This window comes from Melozone crissalis, unplaced genomic scaffold (genome assembly GCF_028551555.1).
Source record: "Melozone crissalis strain CALT ecotype California unplaced genomic scaffold, PUWL_Pcris_2 ptg000018l_1, whole genome shotgun sequence".
NCBI lineage: Eukaryota > Metazoa > Chordata > Aves > Passeriformes > Passerellidae > Melozone > Melozone crissalis.
The window spans coordinates 11,504,783-11,522,009 of NW_026535796.1; the positions used below are offsets into that span (position 1 = coordinate 11,504,783).

A 17,227-nucleotide genomic window follows, 5' to 3' on the forward strand; every position below is an offset into this window, starting at 1 on the left:
AAGTCAGGGGACATTGCCAACAACAGCAACAAGAGACAACCAGACAGCACAAGAAGTAAATCAACAAACAGTATATTCCACATTCACTTCTCCAACCAAGGGACTTCAGCACCTAAGCTAAATAACTACTGTAAGTACAAGTTTTGTTTACCATCCTAAAAAGGTTGGAAGTTGAGTATTTCAACTTTTATTCTACTGGTAAGAAGGGGACAAATATCAGGCCTCTTAGCTGATTAGAAGGTATTGGTTTTGGGAACCCTTAGACTGAACATTCTCAGAGCATACAAAGTTCTACCTACAAATAAGCATTCACCACTAACTTTTGAAGCTACTGGACAACTGGCTAGAGTAGGACCTAACACTCAGATGTAGAGAATGTGTTGGTGGCTCACATATAAAATTCATTTTGCTTTCTATATACACTGTCCTGAGACCAAGATCAGCTTCTTAAGTTTCCAAGGTTCCTCCCTGTCTCCTGGATTAGCTGAATCTAAATTCTTTGCTGTTAGGCTACAAAGTTAGGAGGTTTTTGTTTGTTTGTTTTAGTAGTAATCTCTAGTGTTTTTTTTTTTAAGCCACCGTGAAAAGTAATCTCTATCACAGACTATGCAGCATCCTAATCAATAAATGACACTTATGGTACCAAATCCAGCTACAAAACAAATACTTCAGAAAAACACCAATAGCTTACAATTTCTTCTCTAATGGAATAATCAGCAGTCTCCAGGTAATTGAGCATTTCAGCCACAATCTGCTGGGCATTGCTTCGGTCACACATTGCATACAGGAGATCCACAGCTCTTTGTCGTACACTCACATCTCTCTCAGTCTGCAAAAAGACACAGAGTCAAAGGTCAAGATGATTTCATCTTTGTTTGGAAAGTACATGCAACTTAAGAGATGAAATTTAGTATAATACACAGTGAAATTTAAAACAAATGAATTTGCATAATTTTTCAGATGCAGAATTAACTCAGATATACCCTTTATAAAAGCTGTGAGTTTCTTATTTCTCACTTTCAGTCATCTAGGAAAAGCTCAGTGGAGACTCAGACAGATCCCTGCTTTTAAATACTATCACAAAAATTCAAATCATCAAGTTTTGTTTCTGTAGCATACTTATTCAAATCTGTGCAGGTGCTAAAAGAATGGAGGAGTTTGTATAGAACACTTCAGCATTACACAAAATAGGGTGGGTGAATTTGTGGTCCACTATGCACTGAGTAACTGGTACCAGTGGCCATAAATGCACCAATAACTGGCTGAAATTCTTAATTGTTACCTCAGGTTTAGTGTCAGGCATGCCTTGTAACAAATGTAGTCCAGCTAGAACAAATACATATTTTGAACTTAGACAAATTTATAAATATGCTACAGCACAAACTTGGAAGAAAATAAAGCATTTAAACATCCAAGTATGTAAGTAAATTTACACGCAAATCAGTCTTACTCTTTTGACTTCTGCTTTGCCACATAAACATGGCCTGGGATTGTGTCTTTCTGGTTTCTTTCTGGTCTTTACAATTCTAGTGCAAGCTGATCTGCTCTACCACTCCCCATAGCTATTACAGCAAAGGAACAGTGTGCAATACCAGCAAGGTAATAATAAAACTGTTTTCTCAGCATTCTCAATTTTGAAATTCCACATCTTTAAACAATCATTCATCTTCAGCCTACACTTGAGCAGATACCAGTGTTACAGGGGACACAGCTCCAGGTATCAGATTTACCAGCAGGTGCAAAAGTCAACAAAAGCTGATCACTGTGATTGCCAGCACAGCAAGATTTTGCTGGATTGAGGTAAACTGAGGCAGACTTCAAAGAATAACTCATTTGATTATTAAGTATTATTAACTTAATTGGGGACAGGGAGCTTGGGACAGTGGGGGAGAGGGCACTGAGGGAGGGGAGAAGACAACACTCAAAACCAGACCACACACTTCAATATTTACCTTCAATGCATTGATAACTGTTTCTATGTGTGTTTTCACAGCCTCATGTGAGAATTCAGAGCTGGCAAGCGTGCACATGCTTTCCAGTGCTAGGTAACGCAAATTAGTTTCTCGGTGCTGCAAGAACTGACCTAGCTGGTTACAGGCACGGACTAGCAGGTTTGGCTCACTGCACAGAACAGGAGAGAAAGTGAAAGGGTTAAAAGCAACAGGTTTGAGAACACTCAATTCAGAATACTATTTCTGCAGTGGAGATTTCTTAAAATGCTTCAAAGTGTCTGCTAGAATGCTTTGCTAGTGAAATGCAAATTCAGATACTGTGAGCAAATAATCTCTGTTGGATTAGAGCAGTGGGGTCAAAACAAAACATCAAATAAAGAAGCAGAAAAACCCAAAGCTACACAGCTCATTAACGCTGTTCAGTTACATTGCTGTGGTTGTGTTCCAATCTAGCAAGCAACTTTGTGTTCTTTGCCCCTTCACTCCCTCCCCCATTAAAATCCAATTAACTGTTCAAGACATAGCCCCATACTTTCACTTTAAAAGCCTCTCTGATAACAGAAGTGTTGTCCCAGCTCACCTGTCATGATGTATAATTAAACTTATTGCCTCAAACAGGACAGCATTCTTTGCATTCGAGTGTTGAACCTTCTTTGACTTTGGTGGCTCCTGTGCTTTGTTGAGGATGGTTTCCAGGCATTCTGTCAGACGGCCACGTACCGCAGGGTCTTCTGGAGAACAATGAGCCGTTGGACAACTTCGCTGTGCTCTAAACCCTAATCCCTACCTTAGGTATTCCCCTAGCTCAATCCGAATTAACTAAATTATTCTGAGACGTTAAAAACATTTAAAATCCCCAACACACACATGGGAAAAGAATTCCAAGCTACAGATCTATCTGGGTGAGAACAAAAGCCAAACAATCTGTACTACAACTACTTGGAGGCTTTAATACAGTCGATAGTATTAATCAATGTTTAAAATGGCAGCTGCCAGTTAGACATTTGGTTAAAATGAAACACAACATAACTCAAAAGGCCAAGTAGCTTAGAGCTACCAGAAACACTCAGGAGTACAAACTTCAGTATCTTTGCCTTAAGACAATGTGCTTGTACTCCAAGCTATGGTAACACTGCAGTGCAGTAGCTCTTTGGAGCCAGTGTACTGTGCAAGAGAGATGACCAGTGCTGTGATGTGTGCATTACCTGGAGGTGGATAGCACTGTAACAGCCTCAGAAGTTTCACAGATAGCCAGGGAGCAGGAACAAAGTAATATGTGTAGTCCTGAAGGTCTGTTGATGCAGAAGTTACAATCTGTAAAACAAACAGCCAGCATGTCAGCTGCCGAAGTTAATTGATTCACAAGCTTCAAAAGGACTCAAAGAAGACTGTAGGTCACCTCTGACAGAAGCTTAAAAAATTGTGTCACTAGCAATGTCTAGTTCAGTAGATTAATTAGGTGCAAGCTGTCATACTATGAGTACACCACAGTAAATGCTAGTAATGGAAATCCAGTTCTGTAGATACAGTAGTCTAGAAAATCTCTTCTGAAAGCCTACTTGCATTTTTAAAGAAAGAAGACAACCATCTTGTAACATCAAAATGTTTAACTAAAGTTTGACTTTCTCTGTTCTAGCAATTCACAGATTCAGCCAACAGCCTGGTGGCTGCTGACAGGTGAGCCTGCAATTCAAGTACAAGATGCTATGACAGTCTGACCTAAAGCAGAAGGATCAACTAACACCTTCAGTAGCATCCATACAGCAAAGCAAAAAAAGAGATAGCACTCACAGAAGAGGTTTATATACCTAATGAAATGTGGTAAGGATTAGATTAGATTGCCCCTCTTTGTAGATTTATTTTACCCCTTTTATTCTAGGGTAACCATGAGTTTGGCACTAGCTTTGCTCAAAATAATTGTACCTAATTCTTACTGCTCTATTACAGAACAGCCTTTCACTTCCCTTAGCACTCCCTTGCTTTTAAGTATTAGAAAAAAATCCTCATATTTGAAAAGAAAGTAAACAAGTAATTTGGGTATAAGACTGCATAAAACTGGGTGTAAAACACATTTGTGAAGTAGTAGCCTCCCTAGTCTTGTACACCTTCCAAAAGGAGGGGGAAAACAAAATCAAACAGAACAGTGACATCAGTTTTCCAGCACAGAAATGTTACCTTACAGACATTTCTCCCCACTCCTCCCTGTTCCTGCTTAACTCCCTACATCATTTACAGAATATCAGATGCTTATTATTAAGTTAGCAGCAGCTCAAAAAAGGAATAGAAAGGCAATTAGCCTTGTAAGAAGCTTAGATAAAGTTAAAGCTACAGTTTGTATTTTTGAAGGGTTTGTGTGAAGTCTGTAGAATCAGTCTTTGATCCAACTATTTTTTGCTATTACAGCAACAAAGTGACGATTACTACTTGGAGCACAGCAGGGATTAAACCAAGAAAGTTTGGGCAAGCCAATACAGCTTTCTGTCCTGGTAAGCAACAAGCATTTAGAGGTTACCTGAAGCACCCACACGAAGTGACACTGAATCATCTTCACATTTCATAGTGCAGTAAACTAATCTGACCCTAGGAAGCTGAACAGGAAGCTAACCTGATCTAGAAAGCTGAGTAAATTAATCAACAGTGAAGTATTATCAGGGTCATCATTGGACTTACTCTGCTTAATCTAGACACTGCCAAGGAGACTGAAGTCTTAAACTCTTCTGGGTTCTTCTGTGCCAAAGTGGTAATCAGACTTGTAGCTGCAGTAACCACACCCTAGGAAAAAAAACCAAAACAAAACACAAAAAAAACCCATGTTCAATTTTGAATCAGTTTATGACCCTGCCCATTAACATCTTTCAATTCAACTGGTTTTTAATACACAAAAAATTTGTTTATCCGCATTACAAAGCCCTACATTAAAAAAACTCTTATTTGGCTAGCAGCTAGACTAATTACACACCTGCATAATCCAACAGAATTTTCAACAACATGATACTGCCATGCTTGCAGAGCATTTTATGCTATTTTTTGTGTTAGCTTTGTCTCATGTTTGGATAGTACATCTAAAATAAGAGAGCTGTATTAAAATTAATACATTAATAATTAATTGTCTTACTATACAAGAGAAGCATGAGCAGAAGAAATTCAATGCAGCAGATCATCCAGGACATAATTCTTACAACCCAACATGAGGAGAGGGCTTTGTATAACACAAGTACTGGATGTTACTACTGCAGATTAAAGCACTCATTACTGCTGAAGCACAGGTATTAATAGCCTTATTTCCATAAAGTAACAGGACTGAAGGAAAAACCAGGGTCTCCTTTCTAAAGCAAGAGGGTTTTTTAAGCATCAAAGTAAGAATGACATGGACATCACATGACAAGGAAGTCTAAGCAATGACCAATCAAGTCTTGAATCTTTAGTGCACATCTATTCTTAAAAGGCCAAGGGCAATTAATATTACACCTATGCAATGTAACTTAGTGTAATAAGGCATAGGATTAATTAATTTACAGCCAGAGGAAAAGAACTTTAACATACTATTTTCATATCTACAGTGGAAAGGTAAACAAAGCTTTATTAAAAATTAATAAATACAGCAAATAAAAAAGGACAACTCCTTCCATTTTCCTGCCAAAGCCTGAAGACAACAGCAAGCCACTTGCTCGAAAGACTCAAGAAGAAATAAATTGTGTATTTAACACAGCAGAAGTCACATCATTCTCTTTACACACAAGGCCCAAGAAGCATAATGAGGCTGATTTACCAAGTGCTGGTCATTGAGGAGGTGCACCACTCGAGATGTCCAGTCTCCCATGGGAACAAGGTCAGGAGAAGTTCTGTACAAACGCAGCAAGCATAAAGCAGCACTTTGCTTCACACTATCCATAGTGTCTCTGCAAGACATACATACTGATTTAAAATACAGTGGTTAGGGCACAGCAATACCTGCAGGACAGCTTTATGCCAGATCTCACACTGACTCAGCATCCCTGGCCAGGCTGCATCTTTTCAACAGAAGGTCACTGAAGTTTTCTTATGCTGAAGTATTTCTTCTTCTTAATTTTTCCACTAAGTTTACTTAGTCAAGTTTTCAACTATTATAGAGGCTACAAGACATATGTAATGATTCTTTACAAAGTGGAGTGACATTTCACATCATTTATGAGAACTGAAAGTTCATCTCATCTGATCACAAGAACAAGCCTCTTCCAGGCTGACTGAAGTCAGACAGTTCAGATATACTACCTTATGAATGTGACCAAAGCTGGATCTACTGATAGGTCCTGCATGTCAGCTAGAAATCATGAACTACTCAACAGCGTCAGCACCTACAGCTAGAATGTAAGGTGGCTGTCAACAAGCACACAACCCACAAATCTATTCACCTTGCCATCCCTGCTGCTGGCACAGAAATGGACTATTTTAAGAGTGGCAAGCAAGGAGCTATTCTAGTTCAGTGAACTCCTTTTCACAAAGTTGTTGATTAAGCATTTTGTGTGATGCACAGACAACAGCTATAAAATGTACAGAGCACTACCAGTAAGAGTTTTAAGAGGCAGCTTATAAAGTGCAGTCTTGGTTAAATGTTCAGAAACCTCTATATTCCCAGAAGTTCATCCCCGCTATTCTTCATAAATTTATCAGTTTTCCACGAGATCAAGCTGAATCTCAGTTAAAAACCACAAACCTATTCCTCCCCTGTCTCTAATTTCTATTTAAGCCAAGAGAGCTACATTGAATTGGCAGATGTAACTGACAATGCTCATTCTGCCCAGGTCACTTAGACAGGACAGGCACAGAAACATGTTTCATATCTATTATCTTAGAAATGCAGAGGGAATGAGACCCTGAAGAGTGATCTCAGAAAACATAAACACAGCTCAAAGTTTAAACACTGACCTGAAGGTGCAGTGCTCTGTTTGCGATTAGTGACCCCAAGTGATATTCTCAGAATTTTTTAAGGCTATCTTATTAAAACCCCATGACTCATCACTGCAGTATTGTCTCCAGTATGCTACATGGAGAACAGCACCTAGCAATGGCAGTGGCCTGACATTTAGAATACAGTTCTTACATTAATACAAAAAGTGGCATGTGGTATAGGACTTGTTATAAAAAGATCCATGCATATTCTAAAACATTTCACATCCCTAGAATTTAAATGCACTGTTTGCACTTGGACATTTTAAGTTTCAAAATAAATTAGCCCTACAATCACAGGTCCAACTTTGGATTGACTTAACTATAGTTTCAGACATTTGCCAGGTCTGTTTAGAAACTTTCAGCTATACCAAAGTAACAAAGTTGCTGGTGACTATTTGCCATTTACACAAATTGCTCTTTACATGGTTAGTAGAGGAAGTAAGAAAACTCACAAATCATAATTATCGTGTTCCTTATGAGATCAGTACATTTTCCTAAGAACTTCAGTTTATAACAAGATTTGTAGTATAAACATCTATTTAGGTTCATTTATTTTTCATCAGGAGAGGTAAGGAAAGTAAAACATATGCATTTCAGGGGTATTAAATACCACAGATTTATCCAAAACAAAAACCAGATCAGAACAAGGCTGATAAAAGCCTATCCAAGATACCAAAACTCTTAATTTTCACTGTAGTCTTACACTCCTACAAGCAACTCCACATGCAGGCAAGCGAAAGCACCTGCAGGTATTTGAACTGTCATTATCACTGCAAGCCCAGGGCTGTAGAGCCCAAGCTTAAGGTGCTGCAATGGAACCGAGTTGCTGAAAAGTTTATAGATGTTGTATTTGAAAGAGACATGTCACACCTACCCAGCCACAAGAATTTTGGGAATTTCTCCAGCAAACGCTTCGGCCATCTCTCGGCTGCCCACGTTGGCAATGCAGTGCAGGGCGAGGCCCATGAAGGTGGGGTTGCGGCTGGCCAGGTCGTTCTTGATGGCATTGTTGATCAGGCGGATGAGCTCGCTGTTGGAGTTCACCAGCACGGAGATGAACAGATAGCCCTGTGAGTCACAACATAGAAAATCTATTTGAGCTGGCTTCATTTATTGTGGCATTAACAGGAAATATGATTTCTTTGACACATACACTTCTCTCCAATTCCATATGGGCAGAAATGGGCATTTAGACAGAGTGAAGGCTAGAAAGATTAAGTGAATTAAACAAAACTGAGTAAGTTCACTGTTACCCTAATTATCTGGTTTTTAAGTGTTTTCTCAGCCTATTCTGGCATATACTCAAAAGATCATTTTAGATGGATGGGGACCAATCAAGATTTTGGCTTATTATTCAAATACTAATAAGTTACATGCAACTGATAAACACAGCCTTACCTAGGGAGATGGAAAGAGACATTTGGAAAATTAAAAGGTTACTTACCTTTTAATGCAAAACTCAAGGCAGTTTCTTAATAAGAGTAATAATTTTATGCAGAATGCACATTTTTTGCAACTAGTTCAAGACTCCCTGTGTACAAAGATGTTTAGATTTCAGAATCATTCCTAGAGCCAAAATAAGGCTTTAAGCCAGGGCAAGGGGAATGAAGCAAAATTCTTTATAGACTCCACAGCTAAGGCAGGATATCAGACAGACCAGTTTATCTTTTTTAGAGCTCAAGTTACTCACAATTTGTTTCTCTGTATATCTATTGGAACTGAGCAGGTTTACAGCTTCCATGTGACCAAAGTCAATGTCATGCCCCAGCAGAAAGATGAACAGCAGTTTGCAGACATATTTTTTCTTACTGTAACCATCCAGAGCCTTGTCACCTGAAAAGCAGGGAAACAAACAATTAAGTCTATGTTGAGCTTTTACCTTGGTTACTTAGTGATAATTCCATCTATCATTATCTATATCCTAAAGGATGGTGATGAAAGGATGGTCAGGAAAAAATGCTGTCATCTAGTCCTTGAATTATCCTCAGTGTCCTTAGAGTATGTTCTTACTAAGAGGCAGCACATCCATGCTCGCTCCATTTTGATTTTCCCGCTTTGGTTAAGAACATTTCTGTTTTCCATACATGGTCTCCTCTTAAACCAATTATCAAACCCTTATCTCAGTAAAAGTGTTAATGTACTCTTCCTAGTTCACCACTGTAGAGAACTCAGTAGCAACAAAAAAAACCCCAGCAAGTTGTTTTACAAAGATCATGTGACAATGGTCTATTCCAAAGACTGGAAGAAATACATGAAATGAGAGTATCATGAGAATTTTAAAGCTTTTGTAAAATGAGAGTTTTCACAAGTGTTCCAGTTTCAGAAGAAAAATGCACTCTAAATAGGTTTGTCCATATGTTGCAGTACTGCTGATTTTAGAAGCTAGTAGAAGCAACATGGAGCAGTGCAGCTTCCAGTTCATCAGGAGACCATTGCTTTTCCTGAAGGGAAGAGCTACCTATGAACATAACACTTTCTGTGTTACATTCCCTCCCTACCTCAAATCAGGAAATAAAGGGATATCCAGTAAATCAGGCAAGACTGACTGCTGGGTAGCAAAACTCTGATATATACTGCTGCCTAACAGGCTATATAAGCTCCTTCACCTCAGCATTCTGGGCCTGGAATAACTGATCTGTCACATCAAATGCGTATTTCTTGGTGACAGGCAAGCTCAGCCAGGAACAGCACTGCATACACTAAAGCTTCAATAAGATATCCCTTACTCATTGCCCTTGCCAATAAAAGCTCTAAGCTGCCTTTTTATTTTATATTTAGCTATCTATTACATAAATCTGAAGTTAAAAAAGAATCTTAATAGTACAGAAGTTGCTCCTTCTTCCTTCTCATGAACTGACACAGAGGCATATTAAATTTGCCAGGCCACATGAATCTACAGCTCCCCTGGATTAGACACTACATCCACACACTGGATAAACACCAAGGAAACTTTACCACTACTAAACTTACAGTTAGTGAAGGAATGAAGACTACCATCTAGGTGTGAAGACATGTAACAGTGAACCAACAGAAAGCACACTGGCCCACTGAAGTACAAAATGCTAAAAGGTTATGTTTACAGGCTGCATTTTGGTGGTTGCTTTCTATTTTGAACCTTAAAAATTCTTCTATTTAATCTTATTTCAACTGAGATCAATTTAAGCAAACACTGCTATTTTAATGCAGACAATGATACCCTTCTAATTTGGGTTTTTAGGCACCCATTGATTTTTTTAAACTGGCACAGACACTGCATCAGTTGCCAACAAAAAACTCCACCTTAAAGCTATTTTTACATTGTGCAAAGAGGAGTCATCTTCAGGGCCATACTACAGAAGCCAATATATGTCACATTTTACTTCAATACAGGAGGCAGCACCAGTGAAGATACCCATGGTAGTGAAATTCTGCTGTACTGGATCCTGTGAGCATCCTCTGACAACAGCCAGCTCTGCAGAAAGCTCTCTACAGACATGTTTTCTTCAAGCCACTTTTACAGTTTGCTGCCATAAGGCTCTTTTCCTGCTGAGTCAGCAAACAAATGTAGGGAATTTTGTTCTCCTAGACATTGGAATTACTGTCAGAAGAACCAGAGCGAAACATTCAGTGGGAAATATATTTCCCCCCCTTCTTTGGAAGCAATATGGCCAGAGGAAAGAGAAGATACTCAACCATGTCTGCTTATCTGCTGTGACCTCCAAACTATGGTGTAGCAACTATGGAGTATTCTGCACAAATACTTCCTGTTGTACTATTTTCTCAATAAAATGGCACTCAAGAGCAGAACCTTCTTCCTATCCCACCATGGCAGAGAAATGCAGATCAAAGATACCTTTCCTTAGGAGAAGTAAGGAAAAACCCCCAAAAACAAAACACAGGAAAGGTAGTGACAGCTTTAGTTTTCTAGTATATTTTCAGCTGCTTAAGAAGAGTTTCTACAAACTCTTAAGATTTGATTTTAATTGGTCATCTACATGAGATCCAAAAGGAAAAAAATCAGTGAACAAACCAGTAGGTCTTTACAAAAAACACTCTACCTCGTGACAAGCCAGCTATTCTAGGAGACAGATGACAGGAACAGGTGATGCTCCTTGCCATTAGCAGGTACTATTGTGACTCACAGAAGGGGGCACTAAATAAGCTGAATCCATTTTAGTCAGTCTAACTCTAGTGGCCATCCTCTACATAAATGAGGACTTACTATAGTTACTGGATAGCATTAATAGCATGAGTTGCTTCTCTGAGATTCAGATACACCAAAAGACATCAAAGTAGCTTTAACATCAACATCACCACAAGTGATGACACCCCAACCAATCCCCAAGACCAAATTCCCAGCAGGCCAAGAGGCTGAACTGTAGCTGTCTGTTAGTGTACAATCCATCAGCAATATAAAATGGTTACAAGTATTAATTCTAAACTCTTATATTCTCAAATGACTGGTGGTGACTTTGCGATACCAGAAAGGAAAGGGGAGTACAGAATGCTGCAATCCAATTGCTTAACGAAGAACATAAGGGATGAAAATATGTATACTATGAACCACATCAACTTTCACAACAAACTATTTGTCAGAGTTTAGCAATTCCTTTTTTAGGTTTAGGACCCAGCTATTTAAAACATTACATCCTTCCAAGATCCCAGTATTTTAAGAGCTCAGATTAGCAAGGTCCTTGGATCTCAGGGTATTTGAAGAATTTTTCATAGAAGCTACGCCATGGAATCAAGCACAAAACAGATCACCATCCTACTAACAAGCAGCTTCCTTCTCCACCATGTGGTATCAAAGAAAAATATTGAGAAATCAGTACCTGAAACACCTTTTCCAAAGACAGAAAAAATGCTACACTGCTTGCTTTCAAAAGCTCCAGTTCCTTGTACACAGAAGTGAAGGCAATGTGAGAGTTCTCAGGCAGGTTTATAAACTAGGCCAAATTAGAATTCTACAACTCTTCTTCAAAGTCTTATTAGTTCCCAGCAATAACAGAATATCAGGGGTTTTTAAAATTTTTATTATTTAATTATCTGAGCCATTTGAAAAAAAGAGTACTTCAGTCAATGATCTCACAGTAGTTGTCTAAATCCAGCTGTCTTTTGAAGAAGTCTGTGACTGATTCTTATTGAAATTTTAACTATTCGACTCCCTTCCATGTTGCATTTATGGAGAGTTCTAAAGGTTCTATTTTAAACATTACTAACAAGTCTCATTGCTTAAGTATGTGCCAAAATAGTACAGCTTCCCCCAGTCCCAAGCAAACATCCGAACAAGAGCAGAAGGAAATGTCACATGTTCTGTTATCTTTATTGCAATACACAATCATTTCTTTTAACTCAGCTCATTTTCAAATGCTTCTGGGAACATTTGCAAGTGCTGCAAATCAAGTCAGCAGAAACAGGAAGGATTCACAATACATGTCAGCAGGTTTTCAGCACAGTGGGCATTTCAAAGGCTACTTGCTTTTCCTGAAAAATTTATTAGTTATTTGGCTAAGAAAGAAATTATTAACAGCTGATTAACAATGAGTACTACTAAGAAATAATTACTATTTCCAAATTTCTGTGTATCAACTCCCTAGCATTTGAACACAGATGTTTTGGTGTTCCTTGCTCAAACATAACTACCACAGAGACCTCTGAAAAGAAGTAAGGCAAGAAAGTATTTTAAGACTGTTTGGTTCTCAGGCAACAGCTTCCAGCTCTAGATTGGAACATAAGTTAAAGAACAGCACCTGGTTCCCAATCTAACTCAGTGTACTTAAAAGCTGCACTATTCTGAGCCTGCTACCAGCAAGAGGGGTCAGGAAAACAGTTTAGTCCTTGAGATGTTCACTGGGGGTAGATAAGGAAGCCTGACAAGTCTAATCTCACTAGCTTTCACATGGCCTTAAAATCTTAGCTTTTAAAACCACAATAATGGCTTTTGCAAAACAGAATGGACAACACTGTTTCTTTGCTTCCTTCCTACACTGACCTCCGTTCATGCAGTTGGCAGCAATCCAGGGATATACTGTATCAGAAGGCCACTACTAGCTTAGAAGCTAAGAGAACTGAATTTGATTTTTATGAATGTAGCTATACTTTGAGACAAGATCTGTATTTCTGTAGGGGTGACAGTCCAAGCCCTCTACATCAAATGCTGAATAATTGTGCCAAACAATCCATACAAATCCATAAACTAGTATTTATTTACCATACTACTAGCACCAGAAAAAAGATCAGCCCTACAACTGATACTTGTCATATTTCACTTCCAACAATTCAGTTTGTCACTGAAGACACTTTATGATTTTACTGTGTGATTGCCTTCACACGTGATCAAAGACAGCATGACTAAGCAGGACCATCTTAAATATAAAGCCTATGCTTTCACAGCCTGCCAGGAAAGCAATTTACTGAGTTCACAGTTACACAGCTTCAGTTTAAAACAGATATTTAGAGCCTTATCTTAACTTCCTCCAAAGGGTTACCATGTATTTTGGGAAAATAGAGAGAATTTGCTCGAATATGACAAACCAAGTCAGCAAAAGGGAAAAAAAAAGGAAAAAAACCAACAATAAACAAGTCACACTGGGGTACTTTTGCATGAGCCGAAAAGAAGATATACAAGCATGTCTGAAATCTAGCAGCCACTCTTGTAACACAAACCCTACTAAGCAATCAGAATAAAACTAAATTCTAATGCAGGAAAAAAAGAACAAGTCTGAATCAGGCAGAGAACAAAGTTCCTCTGACCGCAGAAACAGCTTACAGATTTGTGGGCAGCTTCATTAAAACACAAATTCTGCTTTGAGAGAGCAAAATGACACAACAATTTAATAAACTGGATATTTTTTCACTCCCGAAGCAGTTACTGCTCTAATGCTGGGACTTCCAGTTTGGTTCAAGCATGGGAGCAAAATCAGTTTACAGGCTGAACGTGTAAAACAGAAGGAATAGCATCTCGGCACACCCTACTCCTACAGCTTCTCCTTTATCACACTGGTGTAGCTTCTCTCTGGTACATTCTTCTTATCTCAGTTAATGCAGAAGCATTTAAAGCAACTGTCAAGGACACAGTGACCTCAGCAATGGAGCTTCCTCATGACAAGAGACACAGTTACCTTAAGTACAGAGATTCTAAATTTCTGCTGAGCTCGGTGCACAAAAGCTGGATCATAACCCAAAGCCATAGCACAAATTCCATCAGCTGAAGGAAAGTATTGCTTGTGCAGAGGTGTGAAACCTTATCCCAACTTGTTAAATACAAGGGTACTTTCAACACCATGTTACCCAAACATAAGGCAGGTATCAGGCCTGACAGTTACTTGCATGCTAAAACAAAGGTAGAAATATTGAGGCTCTGTCTGCAACAGTGTAAGAATACACCTCACAGGTTACATGGGATCAGCATCCAGGTAATGCAACAGTGTGTGCTGAAGGCCCAGAGGCAGACCAGACTCCTACACTAGTGTCACACCAGAACTTCTCTGCCAAAAGGTCTTGTTTCTTGGACCTTTCCCTGATTACAACCATGGAGCCAGTCCAAAAGCTGCATCTTTGGCCAGGAAGGATCAGTAACTCAGGGCACCAGCATTCACCACAGTTATTTAACAAGGGACATCTTCTTAAGTTTTTCATTTGTCTTAATCCAAACTATTTAAAAATGTTTTCAGGTCAGAGCTGCATCAAAAGAAACTAGGCTAAACTGAGTAATCGCCACTTAAACCGAGAATAAAATGCATATGAAGGTCTCTTAATTTTCACATAACCCTTCTGCAAGGAAGAACCACACAGCATGAAGTCCATGTGGGATTCCTGAAGCAGAAAGATAACACAGCTATCAGCTCCTCACACTCTCACAGCCTCAAGCAGTTACACAAGTTGTCTAAACACAACTTTTTCTAAATTGTGACATACATGTTTTTGCTCAGGCTTCAGGAAGTTATTGTCTTCAGGTAATTAAAATTTTCCACTCAAAATCCATACAGATTTAGTAATAAACCATAATGAGGATCAGCTACAAGAAGGTTTAGCCATCTTCCACTCAAGCTACTGAATGAGCAAATACCCATCTTTATTCAAAACTATTTAAATAGTGCTTAAAGGATGCTACATAAGGTATGCAGGCTAAAGTTATGACACTACTTTGCTGAAAGCACCTCTACTCTCTGACCACTGCCTGATTTATGGTTCCACATAGCCAGAGATTCCTATGATAATTTCTCCCTGATCATGAGTAAGCAGAGAAGAATTAACTGTTCACGCACTTTTACCTATTTTTCTAAGAAAAAAATGTAAACAAAGAGGCATGTGATGGCTTTTAATTTTGAAGAATTTCTTGAGTGTCTTGCATCGTGGTTTATTCCCTTCTAAGCTGTTGATGACACTCAGGCTTCTAAAGGTCTTCATACACCTTTAAGAGACATACTACTTAAAATATAGCCACAGATCATACAAAGTTCAGGAAAAGTTATTTGTTACTACATCAAGTATTCCAAGCAGATATGCTACTCTAAGCCAGGATAGCCAATTCATTTGTGGTAAATGAATTACTACAAATCCAGCAGATTCTGAAGGCACATATATGATCTCCACATTGCAATATCTTATCTAACTACACACACTGCTCCAGAACTATTTAAACAAAAGTTGCCACAGCCACAACTGTTATAATTCTATTTTAAAACATCCCAACTATCCCTCAGAATCTTTAAACTTTGAAACCACATAGACAACTTGAATACAGCTAACAGCACGAGTTTTATCTTGCGTTGTTTAAAAGTTAATTGCTGCCTCTTGAAATTAGTTACTGCATATCCTTTGTTTCATATGAATAATTTGTACTGCTGTTGCTTGTGGTCATGATGTATAGCTTCAGCAACTACATATTTTAATTTAATTCTGCCAGAAGTCAGCCTAATCCATTACTTCCATAAAGGGCTCAGAGCTGAAGAGGGAGGAAGGAAGAAAAGTTTAAACAGATGCTGTTTTACTGGAAATAATAATGTCCACCCACTTACTTCAAACTATTAACAGCCTCGCAGCTTTCTGGAAACAAACAAGCTGAGCAGCCACATGGTTAGGAGGGCAAGTATTAGAAACAGTTTGTGACAAGTAGCCCAATTCCCTGACAGAGGAGGGAGTTTGCTTCTGTTACGGCCAAAAATCACAGGACTGTCAGGAGGTTCTAGAGTTAAAAGAACATTTCCAACAGTAATTCTAACAGACTGCTTCAGCATTTTGCTTGAGTCAGCAGTTGACAAAAGATGTCCAAGCATGTAAAAGCAATACCCCATAAAAGAAAGTCTTATGGAAATACATATAGTATAGTATGATCAAGCCACTTACCTTTAAATTTTGACCGAATATTTGCTAGTTCTTTATTTATCCTCTTTATTTCTGCCTCTTTACTTTTGCCTGAAATGAAAAGAACACGTATCAGGACACAATGCTTTGGACATCCCTCTGCCACCTGAAGCATCTTTTCACCCAAACAGAAACATTCAGTGGTGAACATACAAACAACAGGAGGAGTTACAACTCTCCATTTCCATCACTGGAACCAAATACAAACAGAGGTAACTTAAGCATCACTTTGTACAGGAATTTGAGAAGTTCTAAGGACCTCCCAGTTTCAAGAAGCTTTGCAGACTTTAGACAGTGTCACTTGCATATAACCTGAGATGCCACTGCAACTGACTTTCACAAATGCTCCAGTTTTTCTATTCCTGAAACTGCCCAGAGAAAAGTGAATTTTACTTCCTATGTGATTACTAAGTTGACAGTGCTTTGAAGAAGTGAGTCTCCTAAGCACAATCCTATAAACAAGCAGCTCAGATTATTTCTCACCTTAAGGAGAAGCCAATTTATTATTTCTGTTGAACAGTCATCCAGTTCAACAGCTTTAAAAACATTCTTCACAGACTGAAGAGGAAACGCAGTAAACTCACAAGGAATCCAAAGGCTCAAGACCTCACACAGTTAGGATACAAGTTCAGACTTTCAATGTACCTCATGGAAGTCATTTGAAAACCAGAAATATTTAAAATTCACACTTTATTAGATGGCTTATGCTTCTCAGCACCATTAGTATTTCATATCAATTTTTGATTTCAAGAATAGATATTGGGATTTCTAGTACCAATTCAAGTAACATAGAGAAACAGCTGCAGTTTAAATTATGATAATGCAAACTTACTCAAGTAATATTTGCATTGTCCAAACCAAAACAGCTTATTACTCTTTACCATTTTAGTTTTTGGTGTCTGAGATTGCACAGACATCTGGGTCCATTGTATCCTACGTGAGCAGAAGCACAGAAGGGTAAACCAGCCAGCTCAGGCATTGTGATCAGCTGCCTGCCACTT

The 17,227-nt window shown here is 38.6% G+C and overlaps 1 protein-coding gene across 4 annotated transcripts in view; it reads right to left on the bottom strand.

Annotated features, from left to right (window-relative positions):
* AP2A2 (adaptor related protein complex 2 subunit alpha 2) overlaps window positions 1-17,227 on the bottom strand; it is a 44,797-nt gene that overhangs the window by 14,939 nt on the left and 12,631 nt on the right. For 2 of the 4 annotated variants that reach the window (XM_054276477.1, XM_054276475.1), the window contains exons 2-10: window positions 16,209-16,277; window positions 8,572-8,714; window positions 7,756-7,949; window positions 5,722-5,851; window positions 4,623-4,724; window positions 3,158-3,266; window positions 2,533-2,680; window positions 1,953-2,121; window positions 692-829 (exon numbers count right to left, since the gene is read on the bottom strand). In XM_054276477.1, the coding sequence (XP_054132452.1) occupies window positions 692-829; window positions 1,953-2,121; window positions 2,533-2,680; window positions 3,158-3,266; window positions 4,623-4,724; window positions 5,722-5,851; window positions 7,756-7,949; window positions 8,572-8,714; window positions 16,209-16,277 (1,202 nt within the window). Of the gene's footprint in view, window positions 1-691; window positions 830-1,952; window positions 2,122-2,532; window positions 2,684-3,157; window positions 3,267-4,622; window positions 4,725-5,721; window positions 5,852-7,755; window positions 7,950-8,571; window positions 8,715-16,208; window positions 16,278-17,227 lie in introns of all 4 variants that reach the window. The other 2 variants (XM_054276476.1, XM_054276474.1) reach the window with 1 other exon arrangement.